Source organism: Triticum urartu, chromosome 4, assembly GCF_003073215.2.
Source record: "Triticum urartu cultivar G1812 chromosome 4, Tu2.1, whole genome shotgun sequence".
Taxonomy (NCBI): Eukaryota; Viridiplantae; Streptophyta; class Magnoliopsida; order Poales; family Poaceae; genus Triticum; species Triticum urartu.
The window spans coordinates 162,272,067-162,294,382 of NC_053025.1; the positions used below are offsets into that span (position 1 = coordinate 162,272,067).

At 49.0% G+C, this 22,316-nt stretch overlaps 1 protein-coding gene across 1 annotated transcript; it reads left to right on the forward strand.

Annotated features, from left to right (window-relative positions):
* Nucleotides 1-202: 202 nt before the first annotated feature.
* Nucleotides 203-15,461, forward strand: LOC125551210 (nuclear pore complex protein NUP93A-like). Its single transcript, XM_048714368.1, has 15 exons — nucleotides 203-489; nucleotides 601-692; nucleotides 826-892; nucleotides 1,585-1,644; nucleotides 1,716-1,805; nucleotides 2,413-2,679; nucleotides 2,887-2,982; nucleotides 3,108-3,239; nucleotides 8,887-8,940; nucleotides 9,033-9,116; nucleotides 9,944-10,030; nucleotides 10,360-11,262; nucleotides 11,736-11,917; nucleotides 12,012-12,303; nucleotides 15,114-15,461. Exons 1-15 carry the CDS (start codon nucleotides 367-369, stop codon nucleotides 15,189-15,191), a joined length of 2,607 nt encoding a protein of 868 aa, XP_048570325.1. The 5' UTR covers nucleotides 203-366; the 3' UTR covers nucleotides 15,192-15,461.
* Nucleotides 15,462-22,316: the final 6,855 nt, after the last annotated feature.

Sequence of the window (22,316 nt, forward strand, 5' to 3'; positions counted from 1 at the left end):
TGCCGCCAGTGCGTTGCCGAGAGGACCCTAAAACCCTAACGAGAGGGGATTGTTTCTTAGACCACCCATTTGAAAAGATTGTCTGACCCGCATTTTAACCTTTTTTTTCAGCAATTCCGGTGCATTTGAACTGAAAAATGATCAGTTCTGGCATCTGGCCCAACCCATATATACCCACAACCCAAGCTCCCCTCCTATTCAAAAGCCAGAAAGAAGCCCGAGGGTACACAAGGAGCGAAGAAGCGAGCCCAAACCATTTTGCCCAACAACTCGTTCCTCCCCTCCCCACTCCCAAAACCCCAGTTCGAGCGCGGCGCCGGAGCGCAGATAAATAGCTCCCCGCGAACACCTCCATCTACGGCGGCGATGGCCGGCGTCGGCGCCGATGGCGGAGGAGACACGGAGATGGGCGGCTGGTCAGAGCTGCTCAACACCTCCACCAAGCTCCTCGAGCAGGCCGCCCCCACCCCTCACTTCCCTACCCTCCAGGTGCCGCATCGCGCTCTTCCTTGCCCTCCTCGCCCGCATCTATCTCTTGCCGCGCCGGCGCCTCCCTCGCTTTCTTCCGCCTGATGGGTTCGTTGTTGTTGGCCCGCGCAGAGGAACCTGGACCAGCTCGAGGTGCTCTCCACGAAGCTTAAGGCCAAGACGATCCGCGCCGAGGCGCCGTCGCAGTCGCTCTCCGCCACCAGGTTGCTCTCCTGGACCCCTTTAGTTAACTCTGAGAGGGCCTCTCTGCCCATCTCTCCGTGATGTTGCGTTCGAATAGGGATTGCTGCTTCTGGTGTTTTGGAGGTACTTAGGGTTTCGGCTGTGCATCTGCAGGTTGCTGGCGCGCGAGGGGATCAATGCGGAGCAGCTCACCAGGGACCTCAAGTCATTTGAACTCAAGGTGATTAGGTTGTAAACCTGGAAATGCATGCAGGGTTCATTTCAGAGAATGCTATATAGATAATCTTATGTGTCGGTCGTTTAGACGAGGCAGTTGATTTTGTCGAAGTCTTGACATTTTGTGCTGCACTCTTTTTTCTTTCATCCATAGCCGGCCATTGGGTCTCTTCACTTGTTTTCTTCGATTAGCAGTGTTAAGAATTTCCCCACTTCATGAAGAGGCAGAACTGCAGAACTCATGCTGATTGCCTGAAAGAAAAGAATAGCATGAATAACGCTACCTTCTCAGTTTCTTACATAAGATCCTAGTTTTACTTTTAGACACACATTCCTTAGTCTTTTTTTAGCTTGTAGTCCACTTTATTAATACACATTCCCTAAGTATGGAGGCTGCAAATCACTCACTTATCTGAAACAATGTTTTCTAGTCTCAGTTGAGGCAATGTAGTGTTTTCATTTAAAGCTTCCTACTCAAAAGACAGAAAATATTGTTGTGAGTGGTCAGGTCAGATGCTACTACTTATCATAGTGTAACAATCTTTTGCGACCAATTAGGCCAGCACATAGTTTTCTACCCTGTTGCCCTATGTATATCTGCGCTTGCTTGTTATTGTACATCTACAGCTCTTGAATATCACTCAGGCAACAGGTTATCAGTATACATCATAGTGGCTGCATTTTTTTTAATTGTAGACCACCTTTGAGGATGTTTTTCCATCGGAAGCAACTTCTGTCGAGGAATACCTGCAACAGGTGAACACCTCTCTCTTTAGTGATTTTTCTTCTGAATTTCATGGAGTGCATCACGGAGTTTGTGTTTTCAGCTTCATGAAATGGCAATTGTCTCATCCATCCAAGGAGCACAAAAGGACAACTTACAGAGTTTTAACAATTATATGATGCAAGTTCTTGAGGTCGGTTGCCTTTTGGTTTTATTCTATTCAGCTTTATTTTTGTAGCAGATCTAGTAGCTATGATAATACCTTCATAAGTTCATATTGCAACTTTTTGGAGCATCTTGAGGTCTGTACCACTACCATCCATGCTTTCGGTCGTGTTATCTAATCAAATCTGTTGCATCTTTCAGAAATTAGCTATATTTGTGGTAGTTTTGTAATGCTAGGTGTTGTAACTAACAGGTCGGAGCAAGTTCTACCATTGAGCTAATGTCTTCATTTTTCAATTGCTACGCTGACAACTTAGCAATTTAATATGCTTGGTAGTGGATGCTTTGAATTGTTTTAGGGCGTGTTTGGTTTGTGTCAAGGTTGCCCTACCAAAATATTGGCTAGCCAAATTTTTGGTTGAGGTTTTGCTTGCCCATGGATTGGCCAACATTGGCTAGAAAAATTAAATGAACTAGAGTTGGGAAAGGAGCATTGGCATGCCAAAATGTTGGTCCTCATCCAAACAAAGACCAATGTTTTGGTTATACCAAAAAATTGGCAGGGTACACTTTGTTTACGATCCAAACATACCTTTACTGTTCAGTTCTAACAATTTTTAGTAACTTTGTTGTAGGATGACTGGCAGAAGGAGAAGAGAGATTTCTTGCAGAGTCTAAGCCGACTTTCTACATTACCAAAGAGAAACACCAATCTAGCTGGTGGTCTGTCTCGTTATGCTCTGATGCCATCTTCAGCTTCCAGTCCTCAAGCTTCATCAGGGCTGCCTGCTGCGGAAGTCATGCCCATACCTAACAAGACCATAAATGATAGTAAATCTTCAGTTTACGCGGGGGTTGTGAAGGATCTCAACGACGCTAGAGGACGCAGTCTGCCTTTCAGTGTAAGCTTCTATATCAAGATTTTATATGTCAGCGCCTTATTGGTCATGTGCAGATTAGTATTCATGTCTGTTAGTCATCCTGTTTTTCTCCAATTAATTTAGGTTTGACAAATGTCTTAAGTGTATTTTTGTATGTTATCATCGGGGCAATAAGTTCTCTTGATGCACCGAATTCTACTAATGCTTATTGGGACCTTTTTTTGTTAGCCTGCTACAGCTTTCAGAGCTGCCTACGAGTCCTTGTCTCTTGATGCTACTGGCTCGAAGTCAGTGACCATGCAGAAAGTGTGGCATTTGATTCAGGTAATAACCTTTAATTGTACAGAACAGTATGCAATATCAACTATATGATGTCTATGTGACATTTCCTTGTTTCTCTTATTTCATTGTGATTTATTTAAGGTGCTTTTCCTGTTTGTCTAATTCAGGCATTAGTAGGGGAAGGGTCAACTCATAAAAATGTTTCAAGAAAAATGTCACTAGTGGTTGGAGCAAGGCGACACCTTGAATGGGGTCATGAGAAATACATTATTGAGACCATCAACAGCCAGACAGCACTAGTGAGTATTTCTGTGTAGCTTTTTATTACTGAATACTTCTATCCAAATTCACTTCTGAAAATGAAAAAAAGATTTCACAAGTGCTATGTAAGATTTCTGAATAATGATATTTGTTTTGTATTTACCTGAATTTTTTTCTATGTTGTGGTATGGCCTATTGGTACTTCTGTTCTATACATATGGTAGAATCAAGTACTCTACCAGGTCTAGGCCGTAGGTGGTAAGGGAAGGATGGAGGAGGGCGTGGCGAGGAACGGGCGCGCCGGCGGCAGGGCGCCGTCGCGAGCTAGGAGAAGGGCGGCGGCGGTTAGGGCTGTTGGCGGCTAGGGTTTCCGGCTCCTCAGGGAGCCGGGCAATAGGAGATAATATTCTTCTTATTGCTCGATCTCAAACGATGTCTTACACGAGTATTTATAACTTTAGCCTAAGATAACTTGCCTAAGATAACTTGTGGGCCAAGCCCCTAATACTAATGCCCGGTGGGCCTCTTCCTAGTATAGACCAAACCGGTCATGACATCTCTCCCCGCCTGCGCAAACAACTCGTCCTCGAGCTGAAAGTTTGGATAGTGTTGATGGAATTCCTCACGCTGTTCCCAAGTAGCCTCCTCCTCCGGAAGGCCTGCCCACTGAACTAAGACGAACCAGATGCCACGACGTAGCTGGGCCTGCAACACCTTTGCTGGCTCTGGAAGAATGCGACCATCGGCGGTTGGAGGAAGCGCCGGAGGGGCCGCCGGTGGCTCGCCACGGAAAGGCTTGAGCAGCCCCACATGGAACACGTCGTGGATGCGAGCGCGAGCTGGAAGCTGAAGACGATAGGCCACCTTCCCGATGCGCTCCACGATAGGGAAGGGCCCGGCGTAGCGGGGGCCGAGCTTGCGCTTCGCGCGCGGGTCCAGTGACTGCGTAGAGCGGTGGAGAAGACGCAGCCACACCCAGTCACCCACTGCGAACTCCGCCTCGTGATGATGATCGTCGTAGTAGTGCTTGGCCGTCTGCTGGGCCTGAAGTAGACGCTGACGGACCTCAGCCAGCATCTCATCACGGGTGCGGATAAGGTCACCCGCAACCGCCGTCCGAGCCATCTCCGGGTCAACCGGAAGTATAGGCGGGGGTGGTCGACCATAGACCACCTCAAATGGCGTCGCGCGCAGGGCGGAGTGATAAGAGGTGTTGTAGCAGTACTCCGCCCAAGAGAGCCAGTCCACCCAAGCTCGAGGCCGATCACCTGTCACACAACGCAAATACATGGCAATGACCTTGTTAACCACCTCAGACTGACCGTCCGTCTGAGGATGGAATGCCGTACTCAGGCGGAGCTGGACACCCGCCATCCTGAAGAGGTCGCGCCAGACATGGCCCATGAAGACTGGGTCCCGATCACAGACAATCGAAGTAGGGAACCCGTGTAGACGGACGATGCCGTCGAAGAAGGCCCGGGCCACGGACGCCGCCGTGTACGGATGGCCGAGCGCAATGAAGTGGGCGTACTTAGAGAAGCGATCGACCACCGTGAGGATGACCGACTTGCCCCCCACCTTGGGAAGGCCCTCGATGAAGTCCATGGAGATATCCGCCCAGACCTGAGATGGCACTTCCAAGGGCTGAAGGAGCCCAGCCGGCCTCAGGGTCTTCGTCTTGTTGCGCTGGCAAGTCTGACAAGACCGAACCCAGTCGCGGACCAGGGCACGATCGCCAGGGATGTAGAAGTCGGCGCGAAGACGATGGAGGGTTTTCTGCACACCCTCATGGCCCGCCGAGTGGGCGAGTTGCAACACCTGGTGACGGAGATCATCATGAGCCGGAACAAAGATCCGGCGCCCATGGAGGAGCAGTCCGTCAGAGAAGCGCCAGGGCTCCTCCAAGTCGCCGCCCGCGAGCTGCTGCTGAAGAAGTGCGGCGTCATCGGCCGTCGCAGTGGCGCGGCGAATGTCGGCGAAGAGACCGAACGATGGCCCGTTGCGGATGCACAGGGCCGTCCCGGCGGACGCGTCGGCGGGTGGCGCGAGGTCGGAATCGTGACGGGATAGCGCGTCGGCCACGGTGTTAAGACGGCCCGGCCGATACTCGACGGAGAAGTCAAAGCCGAAGAGCTTGCTGATCCACTGGTGCTGCGGAACGGTCGACAGCCGTTGATCCAGCAAGAACTTCAGGCTGTAGTGGTCCGTGCGAATATGGAAGGTCCGCCCCCACAAGTATGGTCGCCAATGACGCACGGCCTGGACGAGGCCAATGAGCTCCCGCTCGTAAGCTGCCAACTTAAGATGGCGCGGCGCGAAAGGCCGACTGAAGAAAGCGAGGGGCCCATCGCCCTGATGAAGTACGGTGCCGAAACCGGCGCCCGAGGCGTCACAGTCCACCACAAACGGGCGGTCAAAGTCTGGCATCTGGAGGACGGGGCCCGTCGTGAGGGCCCCCTTGAGGGTCTCGAACGCTGCCGTCGCCTCGTCGTTCCAGGCGAAGGCGTCGCGGCGAAGCAACCGCGTGAGGGGCGCCGCGATGAGTCCGAACTCCCGGATAAATTTCCGGTAGTAGCCGGCGAGTCTGAGGAACCCGCGGAGAGCCCGCGGCGAGTGACGCGTTGGCCATGCGGAGACGGCCGCCACCTTATCGGCGTCCATGGCCACCCCGTCGGCCGAGATGACATGGCCGAGGTAGGCGATGGTAGGCGTCTCGAACGAGCACTTCGAGCGCTTAAGGTGGAGGTGGTGCGCTCGAAGCTTGTTGAAGACGATGGCGACGTGCTGGAGATGCTCGGCCCAGGTGGCGCTGTAGATAAGAATGTCATCAAAGAAAACAAGCACAAACCGCCGTAAGTAGGGTCGAAGGACGTCGTTCATCAGGGCCTGGAACGTCGCCGGGGCGTTGGCGAGGCCGAAGGGCATCACCAAGAACTCGAAGTGACCATGGTGGGTGCGAAATGCCGTCTTGGCGATGTCGTCCGGATGCATGCGCACCTGATGATAGCCCGACCGGAGATCGAGCTTGGTGAAGAAGCGCGCCCCGTGGAGCTCATCCAAGAGCTCGTCGACCACCGGTATAGGGAACTTGTCCTTGAGCGTGAGCGCGTTGAGGGTGCGGTAGTCGATGCAGAAGTGCCATGTGCCGTCCGACTTACGGACGAGAAGCACCGGCGTCGAGAAGGGCGACGTGGAGATCCGGATGATGCCCGCGGCGAGCATCAGTGCACACTGGCGCTCCAACTCATCCTTCTGCAGCTGGGGGTAGCGGTAGGGCCGCACCGCCACCGGAGTGGAGCCCGGTACGAGGTGAATATGATGGTCGTACACTTGGGCAGGCGGAAGACCCTGCGGCTCGTCGAAGAGGTTGCTGTGCTGCTACAGAAGGGAATCCAGCAGGGGGTGCTCGGCCTTCGAGGACGCGGCGGCCAACTGGAGGTGTGGCACGGCCGGCGCGGCGCCCCCAAGGCCCTCCCACCGGATGCGGCGGCCCTGCCGCCAGAATGTCATCGTGAGCGCATCGAAATCCCACAGGATGGGGCCGAGGGTCCGGAGGAAGTCCACCCCGAGAATGAAGTCGAAGCAGCCGAGGTCGATCCCTGCACAGGTGATGGAGAAGTGTTCGCCACCGATGGAGATGGGAACGTTGCCGGCGAGTCCATGGCACCGGAGGCGATCGCCGTTCGCCACCGTGATCCGCAGGTGCTCCCCGCCTGTCGTCGGAAGGGCTAGTCGACGCATGGTCGACTCGGGCAGAAAGTTGTGAGTGGAGCCCGTATCCAGCAGGGCCACCAGGCGCGCGCCATGTATCGTCACAGGCAGCAGCATGGTCCGCTCGCCCCGGATGCCGGCCAGGGCGTGAAGGGAGACGACGCACGCCGTCGCCGCGGGATCCGCGGCCACGTCCTCGGGCGCCGCAGGTGGAGGTAGGGCGTCGGGCGAGTCGTCCGCCTCAGTGTAGTTGACCGTCTCCAAATAAAATAGGCGGGGGCATACATGGGTCGGCGTGTATGGCTCATCGCAGTTGAAGCAGAGACCCTGACGGCGGCGCTCCTGCTGCTTGGCCGGTGATAGCCGACAAAAAGGTCGTGTGGCGGCCGGGGGTGTGGCCGTCGTGGCTGGAGGAGGCCGACCCGGGGCTGGGGGAGTCGGAGCTGGCCGACTGAGCTGGCGGCTGCTCCGTCCGAGTGGCTGCTGCAGTGCCTGGGCCCGCTGCTCGAAGGCCCGGGCATAGTACATGGCCGTCTGGAGGTCGGGGGGGTCCCGGAGCTCGATGTCCAAGCGAATATGGTCCGGCAGGCCGCCCACAAAGAGCTCGGCGCGCTGGGTCGCGGAGACGCCCGACGCGTGGCACGCCAGGGCCTGGAAGCGGTCGGCGTAGTCCTGCACCGTAGATGTGAAAGGTAGACGGTCGAGGGCCGCCAGTCGGCTCCCGCGGATAGGAGGCCCAAAGCGGAGGAGACAAAGCTCCCGGAAGCGCTCTCATGGTGGCATGCCGCCCTCGTCCTGCTCGAGAGCGTAGTACCAAGTTTGTGCTGCGCCTCGAAGATGATAGGAAGTGAGCCAGGTACGATCCGAAGCGAGTGTCCGTTGCCCTCGAAAGAACTGCTCGCACTGGTTGAGCCAGTTGAGGGGGTCCTCCGTGCCCTCGTAGGTGGCGAAGTCCAGCTTGGCGAAGCGAGGGGGTGGCGGCCCGCCGTGCCCGGGGCGGCCGCGGTCGCCGGCAGCGCGTATGCCGGTTCGGAAAGCGCCGGGGCGTAGTTCACTGAGCTGGAAGGGTGATCGAATCGTAGGGAGGGGGTCGGGTGTTCCGGCGCCGTGGAGTATACCGGGCCCGGAGACGAGCCGGTCGCCCACGCAGGGATCGACGATGGTGACGGTGGAAACTGCACCTGGTGCAGGGGCCGACCCGTGGCCCGAGATGCGGGTGGTGGTGCTGACGATGGCGGTGGCGCTGGGTGGAGCTGCTGCACCGGCGCCTGCGTCGGGGGGGGGGGCGGCGGTGGCGCCGGAAGAAACTGCTGGGTCGGGCCCCCCAGCGGCGCGGTGGAGGCCGGCCACGCTGGCCAAGGCTGTCCCGCCGCCGAGTAGTGCGGCGCCCCTCCGGAGGGCGCCTGGAGGGCCGGGGCGGCCCACTGTAGCGGCGGCGGTCCGTAGGCGGTGGTGACGGCGCTCGGTGGTGGGGGCTGGTTCCCGGCGAGGTAGAGGGTAATGCCCATGACCGCCTGGACAAGCTCCCGCAGGGTGCCCGACACCTCCTCCGGCGAGAGGAGCGGGGGCGGATCCCCCGTAGTGGTGATGGCCGCTGGCGCGGAGGGGGCGGTGGTCCCGGACGCGATCTCCGTCATCGCCGTGGAAGTTGACACCTCAAGTGCTCCCATGTTGCTTTTCATTATTGAGTTCCCTGAAGATGGAGTGGATCCTATATGCCTGTGTATTTAGGGAAAAAATCACTTATTAGTTTAGTTAGTGATGAAGTCAGTGGTGATTGTTTGATTTACTCTTGCATCCATTTTTATAGTTTTTTGTATACTATCTCAAATTCCCAATCAGTCCTCTACCATCCTGTTAATAGTTTTTCTAACCAAATGATGTTTTCCTTTATTCTTGGTTTATATTTTGTGAACCCTGTTAATGTAGAAGATCGATTATGGTTAATCTGTGTGTCATGCTTTGTGGTTCTAGGCTGCTCTTGGTGGATCGGTTGGCAATCTTCAAAAGATTCGTGCATTTCTTCGGGTCTGTTTTGAGTTTGATGATTAATCTGTCTATTTTCTGCATTCTTTAAATCTGTAACCAAATGCAAATATTTTATCTGTATGAATTGACAGGTCCGGTTGCGGGATCATGGCGTGTTAGACTTTGATGCAAGTGATCTTCGCAGACAACCACCAGTGGATACAACATGGCAGCAGGTTTACTTTGCCTGTTTGACTGTATTAAACATCGAATGAAAATTGTAACTGACAGCATTTTTTTTCTATCTAGTAATGGCAACATAAAACTCCTAAAAGTAAGCTTAATAGGTTAAATGGAAAATTGCTACTAGAATAAGATAAGAGCAGTAATCAAGGAATTGATACGTTTATCGCATCACTTCATTAGAGCATCAAGATGAAGCACGGTGCAACCATTGGTTTTTAAAGGGGGACTGTTCTGTTCAACTTAATCTTAGGTCTGTCATGAAACCATGCATATGGTAGGCCATTGACCGACCTATTTGCGGACTTACTAAAATTAATCGATCACTACAGAAAATGATTTCTTGCTGGGGCCATGGGATTTATTTGAATAATTTATTTCGTGATTACACACCTATGATGTATGTTGTTTGATGGTAGATGGTTCTCAAATCAAGAACTTGTCATCTGTACCATACTCACAAATCAAACTGAATGTGTTGATAGGTATAGGTGCTATGAATAGATCTCAAAGATGTAATCTCAGAAATCTTATCCATAGCACAAGACAAGTATATAAGGCTATCAAGCATGACATGCCGTATAGAATGTTAGAATTATCACAAGATATCCTAGTGAACAGTTCATCACATCTAATCAACTCCACATGTTCCAGTCAGTGAGGTTAAAGGCATCACATGAGTAAGTCAAAGTAGCATGAGAAAAAACAGTAGGATTACCATCATCATGCAACTCATTGTTTTTATTATGACCTATACAAGTTCTGCACGTACCTTCTCAATGAGAAATATATTTATGTATTATTGTTCCATCTTTTGCAGATTTATTTCTGCTTAAGAACTGGGTATTATGATGAAGCAAGGCAAGTTGCTCAATCATCTCGTGCTGCTTACAACTTCGCCCCTCTGGTAAAGTACTCCCTCCGGTCCTTTTTAGTCTGCATATAAGTTTTGTCTGAAGTCAAAGCATCTCTACTTTGACCAAACTTATAGAAAAAAGTATCAACACATTCAATGCCAAATAAATATTGTTAGATTCATTATGAAATGTATTTTCATGGAATATATATTCGGTATGGTAGATGTTCATATTTTTTAATATATATTTGGTCAAACTTTGCAAAGTTTGACTTGACCTAATCTAATACGTGGAGTAAAAAGGACTGGCGGAGTGTCCATGAATAATGATGGCGGTTTGTTCTTAATAGGAAACATACATATAATATGTTCTCTGGCAGCTTGCAGAATGGATTACTACTAATGGTGCTGTGTCATTAGAGACCGCTCTGACAGCTTCTGAGGAATGTGAAAAAATGCTCAGAATGGGTGACCGACCAGGGCGTCCTGGTTATGATAGAAAGAAGTTGCTTCTTTATGCCATAATTTGTGGCTGTCGACGGCAAATTGACAGATTACTTAAAGATCTGCCAACACTTTTCAATACTATAGAGGATTTCTTGTGGTTCAAGTTGTCAGCTCTACGGGAATACCCCAGTGCATCTTCTTCTAATGTTGCGAATGAAGGCTTGGTTCCTTATATGCTGGAGGATTTACAAAATTATCTGAACAAATTTGAGCCATCGTATTATACAAAAAGTGGAAAAGACCCCTTGGTCTATCCCTATATTCTGCTCTTAAGCATCCAATCACTTCCAGCAATTCTTTATTTGTCTAAAGAAGTTGGAGAGGAAGGGTACCATGTTGATGCTGTGCATATTTCAATTACTCTAGCTGATCATGGTATTCTCCCTGAGGGAGTTGGATCAGGCCAGAAGATGGGTGTAATGGATGCTTGCGCAGAAGCTGCCAGTATTATACGGCAATATGGCTCTATTTACTTGCGCAATGGCAACCTTGATTTGGCCTTGGAGTATTATGCACAGGCTGCTGCTGCAATGGGTGGAGGAGAGGTATCATGGATTGGTCAAGGGAATGCTGATCAACAACGTCAACGAAGTTCAATGTTGATGCAACTGCTCACAGAGATATTACTAAGGGATGGTGGTATTCAACTTCTGCTTGGTCCAAGTGGAATGGGAGAAGAAGGAGAACTAAAAAAGTATATGATGGATTTGAGAAGTAGGCAGCAATTCTTGCTTGAAGCCGCCCATCGGTGTCAAGAGGCAGGGCTTTATGACAAAGTAAGTTTAATTCCTGAACCAAATTGTTTTTAGAATTTTTTGGGTTCTTGTGCTTCAGGGAACATTTTATTTTGTATCTTCCTAGGTTGGGATCCACAAAAGGATCAGCAAGAGCAAGTTATTTTATTACTGTCATGGATTTATATTTCTATTGAATTATTTTATCTCATCATGTTCATAGCTGAGTTGAAAGTCAAACTTCTCTGCTCTTAAAGCGATATGACCCGTCCTAGGACTGATTCTAGATGCTTGAACACTGGTTATCATACCATATTCTGCAGTAGTATTCTCAAGATGACATGCCATCGATTAGTCTTCATTGGCACATGTAACATGCATGGTTTATCAACTTCGATGTGATGCACATGTATCTGAATCCATTTACTTCATGTTATTGAGCTATGTAACTTCAGTCTTGTTTGAGCTATCATGTATCCATCTCATGTTACTTCACTTTTTACATGAAATAACAGTCAGTGGAAATTCACAAAAGAGTTGGAGCCTTTGCCATGGCACTTCAGACAGTAAACAAGTGTCTATCGGATGCAGTATGTGCCCTGGCACACAATATGTCAGATGGCGAAAGCCGTGCTGTTGCTCTAATTCAATCTGGCAATGAAATTTTGGAGACAGCCAGATATTCTTCTGAAGCCAGGTTAATTACCTGCTATCTTCTGCTTCTACATCATGTGACTGTTGGTTATTTATGCCTTGAAAACTTAATTAATCATGTGAAAACTCGCTTGCAGTGTTCAAGACAAGGATCTCATTTCTGAACAGCAAATTGTACTGAGACAGCTTGAAGCTATTCTTCACATTTATAGGCTAGCTCGTGCTGGACAAACTGTTGACGCTCTGAGGGAAACCATCAAACTTCCATTTCTTCATTTGGATCCACAGTCTTCGAATGTATCAGTCGATGTATTCAGGAATTTATCACCCCATGTTCAAGCTTGTGTGTCAGATCTCCTGAAGGTTGCTCTAAACTGCATGGACAATGTTAGAGATACCGATGGGACCCTGCGTGCTGTCAAGTCAAAGGTATTCTCTATCCTGTTTATTTTTATTTTTATTGCGTCTATCAGTAGATTTTGCTTTAAAAGGCACTTTTTTTGCACTACCACAGAAAATATGTTGCTGAACTGCATGGAATAGGTGCAATACCGACCATTTCTTGGATCTGCTTAGCACATACTCCTGTTCCAAAATAGATGACTCAACTTTGTACTAAAGTTAGTACAAAGGGCTTCTTTGATTCAAAGGAATTTTATAGGATTTCTGGAGGATTGAAATCCTTAGGATTTTTTCCTATGTTGGTCCTTTGATTCATAGGATTGGATCCCATAGGAATTTTTCCTATGGAATCTTCTGTACTACATTTCATAGGAAATTTAACATCCACTCAAACCTCTTTTTACAATTCCTTTGTTTTTCCCGTGGCATCAAACAATCATTGCTAATTCTATAGGATTCAAATGGGCATGCCACTCCAACCCTACACTTTTCCTATTCCTATGTTTTCAAAATCCTACGAATCAAAGAGGCCCTGAGTCATCTATTTTGGAACGGAGGGAGTAGCTAGGGAGGGGGTAGGGACTACTTGATTTGTAGCCAATTTAACCCTAGCCTACTTTTGGCTAGCCAAGACGTTGGCAACATGTGGTTAAGCCAACATTTGGCAAATTTAGAGTCCATATTTGGCAAAAAAGTGTTGGCCTATCAACATGTTGCCAAATGTGCCTAAGGGCATCTCCGGCCGTTGGCCCCCCAGGGGGCGTCTAAAAGCGCCGCCTGGGGGTGAGCCGGCGCAAAAAATGGCCCTGGGGGCGAGTCGGTCCCCAGCTGTCGGCCCCCAGGGCCGCCCCCAGGCGCGTATTAAAATAAAAAAAGGACCGTTCGGCGAAGTTATGATAAAAACTAGTTAAATTTCGGCCAAACATGGCAAATTTCGATGAAATTCGCGCATTTTCATTACATTAACCTAATCTAAAAAAGAAAGGGGCTGAAGTCGTCGCCGCCATCGTCGTCGTCGGCCTTCTCCTTGACGCGGGCGCCCCTGCTGGACCCCTGCCCGGCGTCGCCATGGCGGACTGGCGGCGGCGCGTCGTCGTCGTCGTCGCTGTCGCATAAGACGACGACCCCGTCTTCATCACGGCCGCGTCGGCGCTCCTCGAAGCGGCGCAGGGCGGCGCGCTGGCGCTCCTTCTTCTCCCGGCACGCCTTCTCCATCGTAATGGAGTCCTGGCGCGCCCATTCTAGGATTGTCGTCGTCGAACTCCGCCTTCACCGGCGCCAGCCTTGGCTCCGTCTTCACCGGAGCCAGCCCCGGCTCCATCTTTGGCTTGACGAAGCGCGGAGGAGCCGATGAGGAGGCGCGCCGGCCGCCCTCATTGATGACGATGCCGACGCTGCGAGTGCGCTGACCGATTGGCGTCTCCGCCGCGGGCTCGGCCTTGACGCCGAGAAGCGCCGGAGAACCGGAGGAGTGGGAAGATGAGCGAGAGGAGGAAGACGAGGAGGCAAACCTCCTTGGCGCCCATGTGCGTCGGTGTTGCGACGGGGCGGCCCCCGTCGCAGGATAGGTCAACGGCGGGTTGTTGCTGCCGTCGAGGTACGCCAGCACGCCATCCAGCGTGCGGCCGGGGACGCCCCACCACAGGTGGCGCCCCTTGCTGTTCTTCACGCCGCCGACCACCGGCGCGCCGTTGGTGGAGGCCAGGCGCTGCTGCTGGCGGCGCTGGAAGTACGCCGCCCAAGCCGCGTGATTGCCGGCGGCGTACTGGGGGAGGGAGCGCTCGTTGTCGGTCAGGGAGGCGCGCGCGACCTCGACCTCTTCGGCGAAGTACCTGGGCTTCGCCACGACGTCGGGTAACGGGGGAACGGGCACCTCCCCCGTCGCTGAGCCGCCACCCCGTCGGCCCGGCGCGCATGTCCGGCGGCGCCGGGATGTTCGCCTGGAACAGGAGCCAGGACTCCTGTTCGCGGAGCGAACGGCGGCCGAAGCCGTTCGCCGCCGCCTCGTCTCCGGGGAAGTGCTCTGCCATGGCGACGGGCTCGGCGATGGTAGAGAGGGAGAGAGAGGGGCTGCCGGTGGCGCTCGGGAGAGGAAGACGGAGACGGAGAGAGAGGGGCTGGGCGGCGGCGAGGGGCGAGTCTGGTGTGGGCACAGGCGACCGCCGGCTTTTATAGCCGCTCCGCGCCCGTGTGTATGCGTGCAAGGGAGGGGAGGCGTCGGCGCGCCGCCTGTGAGGAATCAATGGCAAGGCTGACCAGCGGCAGCCTTGCCATTGATTCCCCGCGGGAACCGAGGCAGTTGAGGGAAGAAGAGCCGCCGTGTCCCTGACGCGGCTGGCCCGCGGCTTTTTCGCGCCAAAACAGTTCGCCTCGGTGCCCCCGGACGCCCCCCAGCGCGCCGGGTTCGGTCTGGGTCCGCCGGCGCTGTTTTCGGCCTAGGCTGGCGAAAATCGGGTTCCTGGGACGCGACTGGGCCGTTTTTTCGGCACCGGCGCAAAAAAAACGCCAGGGGGGTGCGGCTGGAGATGCCCTAACAACCAACCATGGTTGCTATGCCTAGCTTTGTGCCGATAAGCAGCTGCAGGATAATTTTATCCATGATGACTGTGTAGGCTTGTTAAAGACTGCCTCTAATAAAACTGAACCAGCTGGAGACGGGAAAATACAGTGATATTAGACCTTTCCCGGTGTTGCACATTCATGCTAACTACGCATACGTAAACTTGTTTTTCTGTCGGTGTCGCCAGGGAAGAAAAAATCGCCAACTGTTTTTACGTTGCTAAATTGTAACAGAAATGCTCCTGCAATTTCTGATGCAATATTTTTGTGATGAGCAGATTGCAAACCTTGTGGCAAGCAACATGAGCAGGAATTGGCCACAGGATTTGTACCAGAAGGTGGCTCAGTGCATATGAATAGTTGGTGTTTGGGCTGAAGTGCTAGGGAAATGGGCTGTCTCTATCGGAAGCTCCCCGACACCATTTGAACAGATAGTTGAAGGTTTAAAGTTCCACAAATGTTTTTTTGGTTGCAGAACCATGTCGTCTGTCTTGTTTGTAGGCCCTGTCTGGTTGGTGGGTGTCAAAATTCGAGAAAATTGCCACTTTTCATAATTTGTTACTAAATCCAAGGCTGCTGCAGCAGCCTCTTGAATCTTAATTTTCAAGAATTCATCTACTAGTCAATTTTGGTGTTGAATCTTGAATTATTTTCGTTAGCATTCAAGTTTGCGGAGTCTGGTTTTCTTTTCAGTTTATCAAATGCGACGCTGCGACAATCGATACAGCTTCTTGGTTTTTACCACGCAGTGGGCACCTTGCGTGGCACGAGGGAGTCTGACCCGTAGCAGTCCGTCGTTCCGGTGTAAAGCCTTGTAAACTTTAAGACGTGGCTAGCGGGTGCCCGTTGATGAGAGCGAGCGCTCGTCCAAATATATAAGCGGGAGCAACTAGTTGAGGAGTGCTTCCCGCTCGTTTAAGGGCGTGTTTGGCAACCATTTAGCTTCACAAAACTTCAGGTATTTAGCTTTTCTTCCAGCTTCCAACTCTATGCAGCAAGAGAAATCTGTTTGGTAGCGTGGCTAGCTTCTGCATCGCTAGGGCCTGTTTTAGCGCCATGTTGGCCCGGCTGGAACCAGCCCAGGTCGGCCAGTCTATATACGAGAGAGGGAAAACTGTACCGATTTGAGGGGAAGATGGCCGTGTAGTTCTGTTTTGAATGAAATGTTTTTTTTGGCGGGGGCAACTCTCTGTAAATATGGTGAACTCCATGCTTCTTGGTTTGGTGGTGTTGGGTTTTCTCAGCTTTGCTTTTTTGCACTACCGGCTGCTCCAGCTTCGCAGATTCCGCTTCTTACAGATAAAATGTTTGGCTCGTCTCCATTTCAGCAATTTGTGAAGAGTTGAGCGGGAGGAGATCAGGACACGCCCTAACTATGTAAGAAGCAGGAGCAACTAGTCTAAATATGTAAGAAGCGGAAGCAACTAGTTGAGAAGCGCTTCTTCGGGAGCCTCTCCAACGATCACATGGGGTGGGCTGAGAGTGTTGGCGTGCTCTCAGCCGCCGCCATGTGTCACGCTCTGTCCAGATTTTTTTTCGCACGTGTTTTTGGGTTTTAGATGTTTTTTTAGTTTTTTACCGGTCTTTCTTAGCTTTTCGACAATTTTTTTTGATATTTTTTGCGTGAAAAAACGTGCTTTTTTTCTTTCGTGAGAGGCATGGTTTTGCTTCTGTAACATGCACGGATTTTCTTCCGCCAGCGGTACGGCCGTGCCTCTTGAAAACGGAAAAAACCCGCGTTTTCTTTTTTTCCTTTCTTTCGTGAGAGGCACGGTTTTGCTTTCACGAGAGTCACGGCCGTGCCTCTCGGAAACGAAAAAAAAACATATTTTCTCTTTTTCTTCTTTGGTGAGAGGCTTGGTTTTGCTTTGAGTAAAATGCACTAGTGGTCATTGAACTTATCGTGTACGCTCACTTTGGTCAGTGTACTTAAAAATACGGTTAATACGGTCATTATATACATGCTAAGATGATTATACGGTCATTGTGAAATTGTATAACTCCGTATTCCATCCATTTGACTGGTCAAACAGGTCAAACAATCCTCATGGCCTGTGGCCCTACCTGTCAGTGGGTGGAAGTAAGAAGTAGAAATGCTGCAGTGGGGATTCAAACCGAATACCTCGAGCTAATATGCGCGCAGGCTGACCAGCCGCTCCGGTTCCAATCTTGTGTCTAATTAGAGGACAAACCCTTTTATATCTTCTAGTCATTCACGTGACAGCGTTGGGATATTTCTTTTTTGCGTATGTTCATATAAGACCATTCTATTGGTTTAGATGATAGTGCATTCTAATTCATAGTGATTTCTTCCATATCGGTTTTACCGTACCAAATTGCACCATCGCAAGCGTAATTTGACTAACGTATATATTTCTGTTGATATCATTTATAGGCATAATTTGGAGTACTTAACACGTGTATATTACTTCTATGCATTTAAACGTTTATTAATAAAATTTTATATAGACATATATTAACCATTTTGATAAGTACACTACGCCATAATTAGCTACAAGATGACCGCACGCCAAATCCCTGGTCGTCTCGTGCTAAAAACAGAGCAACGACGCCCGCCAAATCTACTGGAGCTGCCGCTGCGGCCGCATCACTGTCGAGCCGCTGTCCACGCGTGCATGTTGAACAAAAGAAATTGGAGTGCTAATCCAATCTCGTTTTCTTGCGAGGGAAGTGCTAATGCAATTTTGGCCGTGAATCATATGTACGAGTACACAGTACTGCTAAAACAGCCTTTTAAATCCTAAAAGGCCCGACCACTGAAGCCGAAACGATTATTATTTAAATCCCAAATGGTTCGCACGCTAAAGAAAAAAAATGCAATGGCTGTCACGTGAATCTAGTAGGATATAAACGGTTTTTTGCTCAAGTTAGACAAGATGGGAGACAGGTGGAGCTGGTTGCCCTGCTCGCCTGGTTTCGACTCCACACAGGCGCCATAATTTTATTTCACCCTACTCCTTTCTTCCACCCACTGACAGGTAGGGCCCACACAGTCAGAAAAAAAACTGACAAGGCCTTGTTTGACCAGTCAAACAGATGAAATACATAGCTATACGATCTGGCAGTGACCATATAATCATCTTAACATGTATATAATGACCGTATTGACTGTATTCTTAAGTACAGTGATCAAAGTGAGTGTACACGATAAGTTCAATGACCACTAGTGCATTTTACTCTTTTGCTTTTGCTAGAGGCATGGATTTGCTTTCGCGAGAGGCATGGTCGTGCCTCTAGGAACGACTTTCGGAAAGGGAAAAAAAGTTCTCCCGGTTCGGTTTTTTCGTGAAAAAAAGTTAGTCAAAACCTGTCAACATTGGATCTAGCTTTGAAGATCTGACACGAGGAATCCAACGATGAAAACGGTTCGAGATTTGGACGTACGGTTTAAGAGATAAAACATTTTGAATAAAAGAATCTACGAAAAAAGATAAAACTGCCAAGTTGCAACAAGTGGCACACGTGCAGCGCATAACTTGTCACAATCTGGTGAGGTGGGAGTGATCTTTGGAAGGAGCACTCCTCAATTAGTGATTTCGGTAAAAAACAATCGACAGGCCCGACGCGGTCCATCAAAATAGGAAGCCCGACGTGGTCCATCAAAATAGGAAGCGCGTCGCGCGCCCCACCTGGTCCTGGTGCTTCTCCACACACGAACTCCTGTGTTGTACCTTTTTTTAAAACATCATCGACTTTATAATTAAAAATAATGGTTACGTCGTCTATAAGAAGAGATACAATAGTGTTCACTCTACCTGGGCAAATCTGAACCACGTCGCTAGCTTGCTTCAGATCGTCGCTGCCTTCTCCCGCGTCTCTAATGGAAGAACGATCCATTGAGGGACACCTCTGCGAGTTTGAAAGGATCGAGGAGAGGCGTCTAGAGGGGGGGGGGGGGAATAGACTCTTAACAAAGAAAAGTAGCAGTTTTTAATTTCTTCAAATTAAGGTGAAGTTTTAGTACAAGTTTAACCATTCACAATACATTTCAAGCAAGCATGACAGGAGTATGTGAGCAGGAAAAAGTAAAGCATGCAAGTTGCAATAATGTAAAGGGATGGGATTGGAGTGTGCAAACCCAATTGGAGACACAGAGATTTTTGGCGTGGTTCCGATAGATGGTGCTATCGTACATCCGCGTTGATGGGGATTTCAACCCACGAAGGATAACGGTTGTGCGAGTCCGCGAAGGGTTCCACCCACGAAGGGTCCACGAAGAAGCAACCTTGTCAATCCCACCATGGCCATCGCCCACGAAGGACTTGCTTCACTTGGGTAGATCTTCACGAAGTAGGCGATCTTCTTGCCCTTACAAACTCCTTGGTTCAACTCCACAATTTTGTCGGAGGCTCCCAAGTGACACCTAACCAATCTACAAGACACCATTCTCCAAAAGGTAATAGATGGTGTGTTGATGATGAACTCCTTGCTCTTGTGCTTCAAATGATAGTCTCCCCAACACTCAACTCTCTCTCTCTCTCAAAGATTTGGATTTTGTGGAAAGATGATTTGAGTGGAAAGCAACTTGGGGAAGGCTAGAGATCAAGATTCTTGTGGTTGGAATGGAATATCTTGGTCTCAACACATGAGTAGGTGGTTCTCTCTCAGAAAATGTATGCTAAAAATGTAGGCACGTTCTGATGGCTTTCTCCACGAATGAAGAGTGGGTGGAGGGGTATATATAGTCTCCACACAAAATCTAGCCGTTACACACAATTTACTAAATGCGGTGAGACCGAATCGAGAAACTCGGTCAGACTGATTTAGTTCAAAATATGAACGTTAGGATTTTCGGTGGGAACGATATGATCAACACGGTGGGACCGATGTGCTAGGGTTAGGGTAAAACCTCAACTTGGTTTGACCGATTACACAAACTCGATGGGACCGATTTTGGTAATGAGAAAAACAGAGTGTTGGTCAGGCAAACTCGGTAGGACCAATTGCTTATCTCGGTGGGACCGAAATAATTACAACAGGTAACACAGAGTTTGCAAGCCCATCTCGGTGAGACCGAGATCCCATCAGTGAGATCGAACTGATTAGGGTTTCTGGCAGTGGCTATGTCAAGTGAACTCGGTGGCGTCGGATAGATCAAATCGGTGGGGTCGAGTTTGACTTTTGGTTTGGGACATATGTGGAACTGAGAAAGTGGTTGAGTGCTTTGGAGCATATCACTAAGCACTTTGAGTAAGCAAGCCATTAAGCAACACCTCATCCCATTTTAATAGCATTGGCTTTCCTATGAACTCAATGTGATCTTGGATCACTAAAATGAAAATGAAGAGTCCTGAGCTTTTGAGCTTTTGCCAATCCTTGCCCTTAGCTTCACGAAGGGGTTCCACATCCTCTTGTCCACGCCACTCCACTGTTGAACTCATATGAAATATACTTAATAAAAGAATTAGTCCAACAAGAGACATGTTGACATTAATTATCAAAATCACCCAGGGAGCACTTGTGCTTTCAATCTCCCCCTTTTTGGTAATTGATGACAACATACATCAGAGCTTTTGATAAAGATATGAAGAATAGCAAGCAAAGCTTTGGAAGAACATGTAACATGCATAGGCTCCCCCTACATTATGCAATCATGTAAATATGGAATAGGAGCATGTGAATGCATAAGCATGACAGAGCAAGCAATGAGTTACATGTATCTTGGCAATATGCATCAGAGCAAATGATATAGATACAAGAAATATACCTTCATGTTCATGAGTCCTTCTTGCAAACAATATGTACACCAGCAAGAGATTGTCATGCACATGAGTGTGATGCATATACTTACCTTGTGGTCTTGAGGTGGCTTTGGAATAGATGAACCTGGGTAAACGAGGTTAGATAACACAGATACACCTACGAGACAAAGCAGTTGAGAAACCATAAGAGTACCAAGATTGGGATGACATGTAGAGAGCGAGTACTAGGTACTCTACTGGATATAGACATGTCCCCAAAGGTAAAGAATAAGGATATGCAATGAATTCGAAGATTTCCTTCCCTTAGAAGTCTTTCTCCCCCCGAATCTTATATGAGATAATGGGAGAATGTAGGGAAAAGGAAATCAGAGCAAAACAAATAAGAGCACAAAAATGACACAAACTAACATGTCTTTCCCCTCTTAAAGACATGTGACTTCTCTCCTCTTGAATACGAAGCATCTGAGTTCTTTAATGTGATTAAGCACTCTCCCCCTTTTGAAGTGATTAAGCTTTTATGTGATCTCTCTCTCTCCCCCTTTGACATCACTTTCCAAGAAGGGTCTTCTGGAATGTGAGTCGAATAGGTTTGGTCCTTGAGTCACATGGCAAAGCAGCATGTAGAATATGATGCAGGTAGAGGATAAGAATCATTGAGTGGAGCTGGAACAAATATGCAGGATGCAAATGACAGATTGTCTTCTCAGTGTTGAAATCGGTTACACCGAGTTGTTTTCTTCGGTGGCACCGAAATGGTCCGGTTTGACCGAAAGTGGCAATCCGGTGTGGCCGAGTTCAACATAGAGAGAACACTTGCCACCTCAGTTCACTAGGCAAAGAAGATCTCACAAAGATTGGCAAGGAATTAACTGAAGGATTTGCAAAGAATTTGATGCAGGGAATGCAGAAACGAACAGAAAAATTAAAGAAATCTAGATGAAGTTTTTTTAAGATGGGGAACAAATATGCAAGAGACAAATGCAAGAACACAGAGAAACACTAGAGAACTTCATCTAGAATTGGTTGGCGACAAATTCACCTATGTTAGAGTATATTGACCGAGGAGTCAGGTGAGTACACTTGATCATAGGTCATACTCATCGTTTAAGCTCAAAATGGGGTTACCATTTTTCGTTTAAGCATCTTGATGTATTCACATCTTGTTGAGATGCTTTGACCCATGACTTGGGATAAAGCTTCTCTAAGATGGAATGACATACCTTGGGTGGTGGTGTTGATCTTGATCACGTAGTTGAACTTGTGCGGGATGCTCAAGGTTGATGTAGCTCATCAATGATTGGGAGCACCACTTGTAGTTTGAGTTCATCAACCTACATGGGTTAGTCTTGCAAGGAAAATCACTTGTGTATCCAGAATGACAATCATGAAAATTGATATCAAGTGAATCTTGATATAAAGAAATTGTCAAAGGATATGTTGTAAGGATTCATGCTTCCTTGTCTTCAACCACCATACTGTAGAGACTTGGTGATGTAGAGATTGCTCAAGATGTGAGTGATTTGCAATCTCATAGATTTAGATTCATCCAAGTACCTACAAGGGTTAGATACACATGCAAGGGTACAAGTATATCCAAGACATACGATCATCATCATAAGAGAAATATTAAGGATTAGTCACAGGCTCATGCCTTGCATGTATCCAAATGGAGTTCCTACTCCAAGTTTGAGGCATCAATGATGTTCAATTCACCTCTCAGAGGGCAAAATACTTTCTCATCAAGCGGTTTGGTGATAT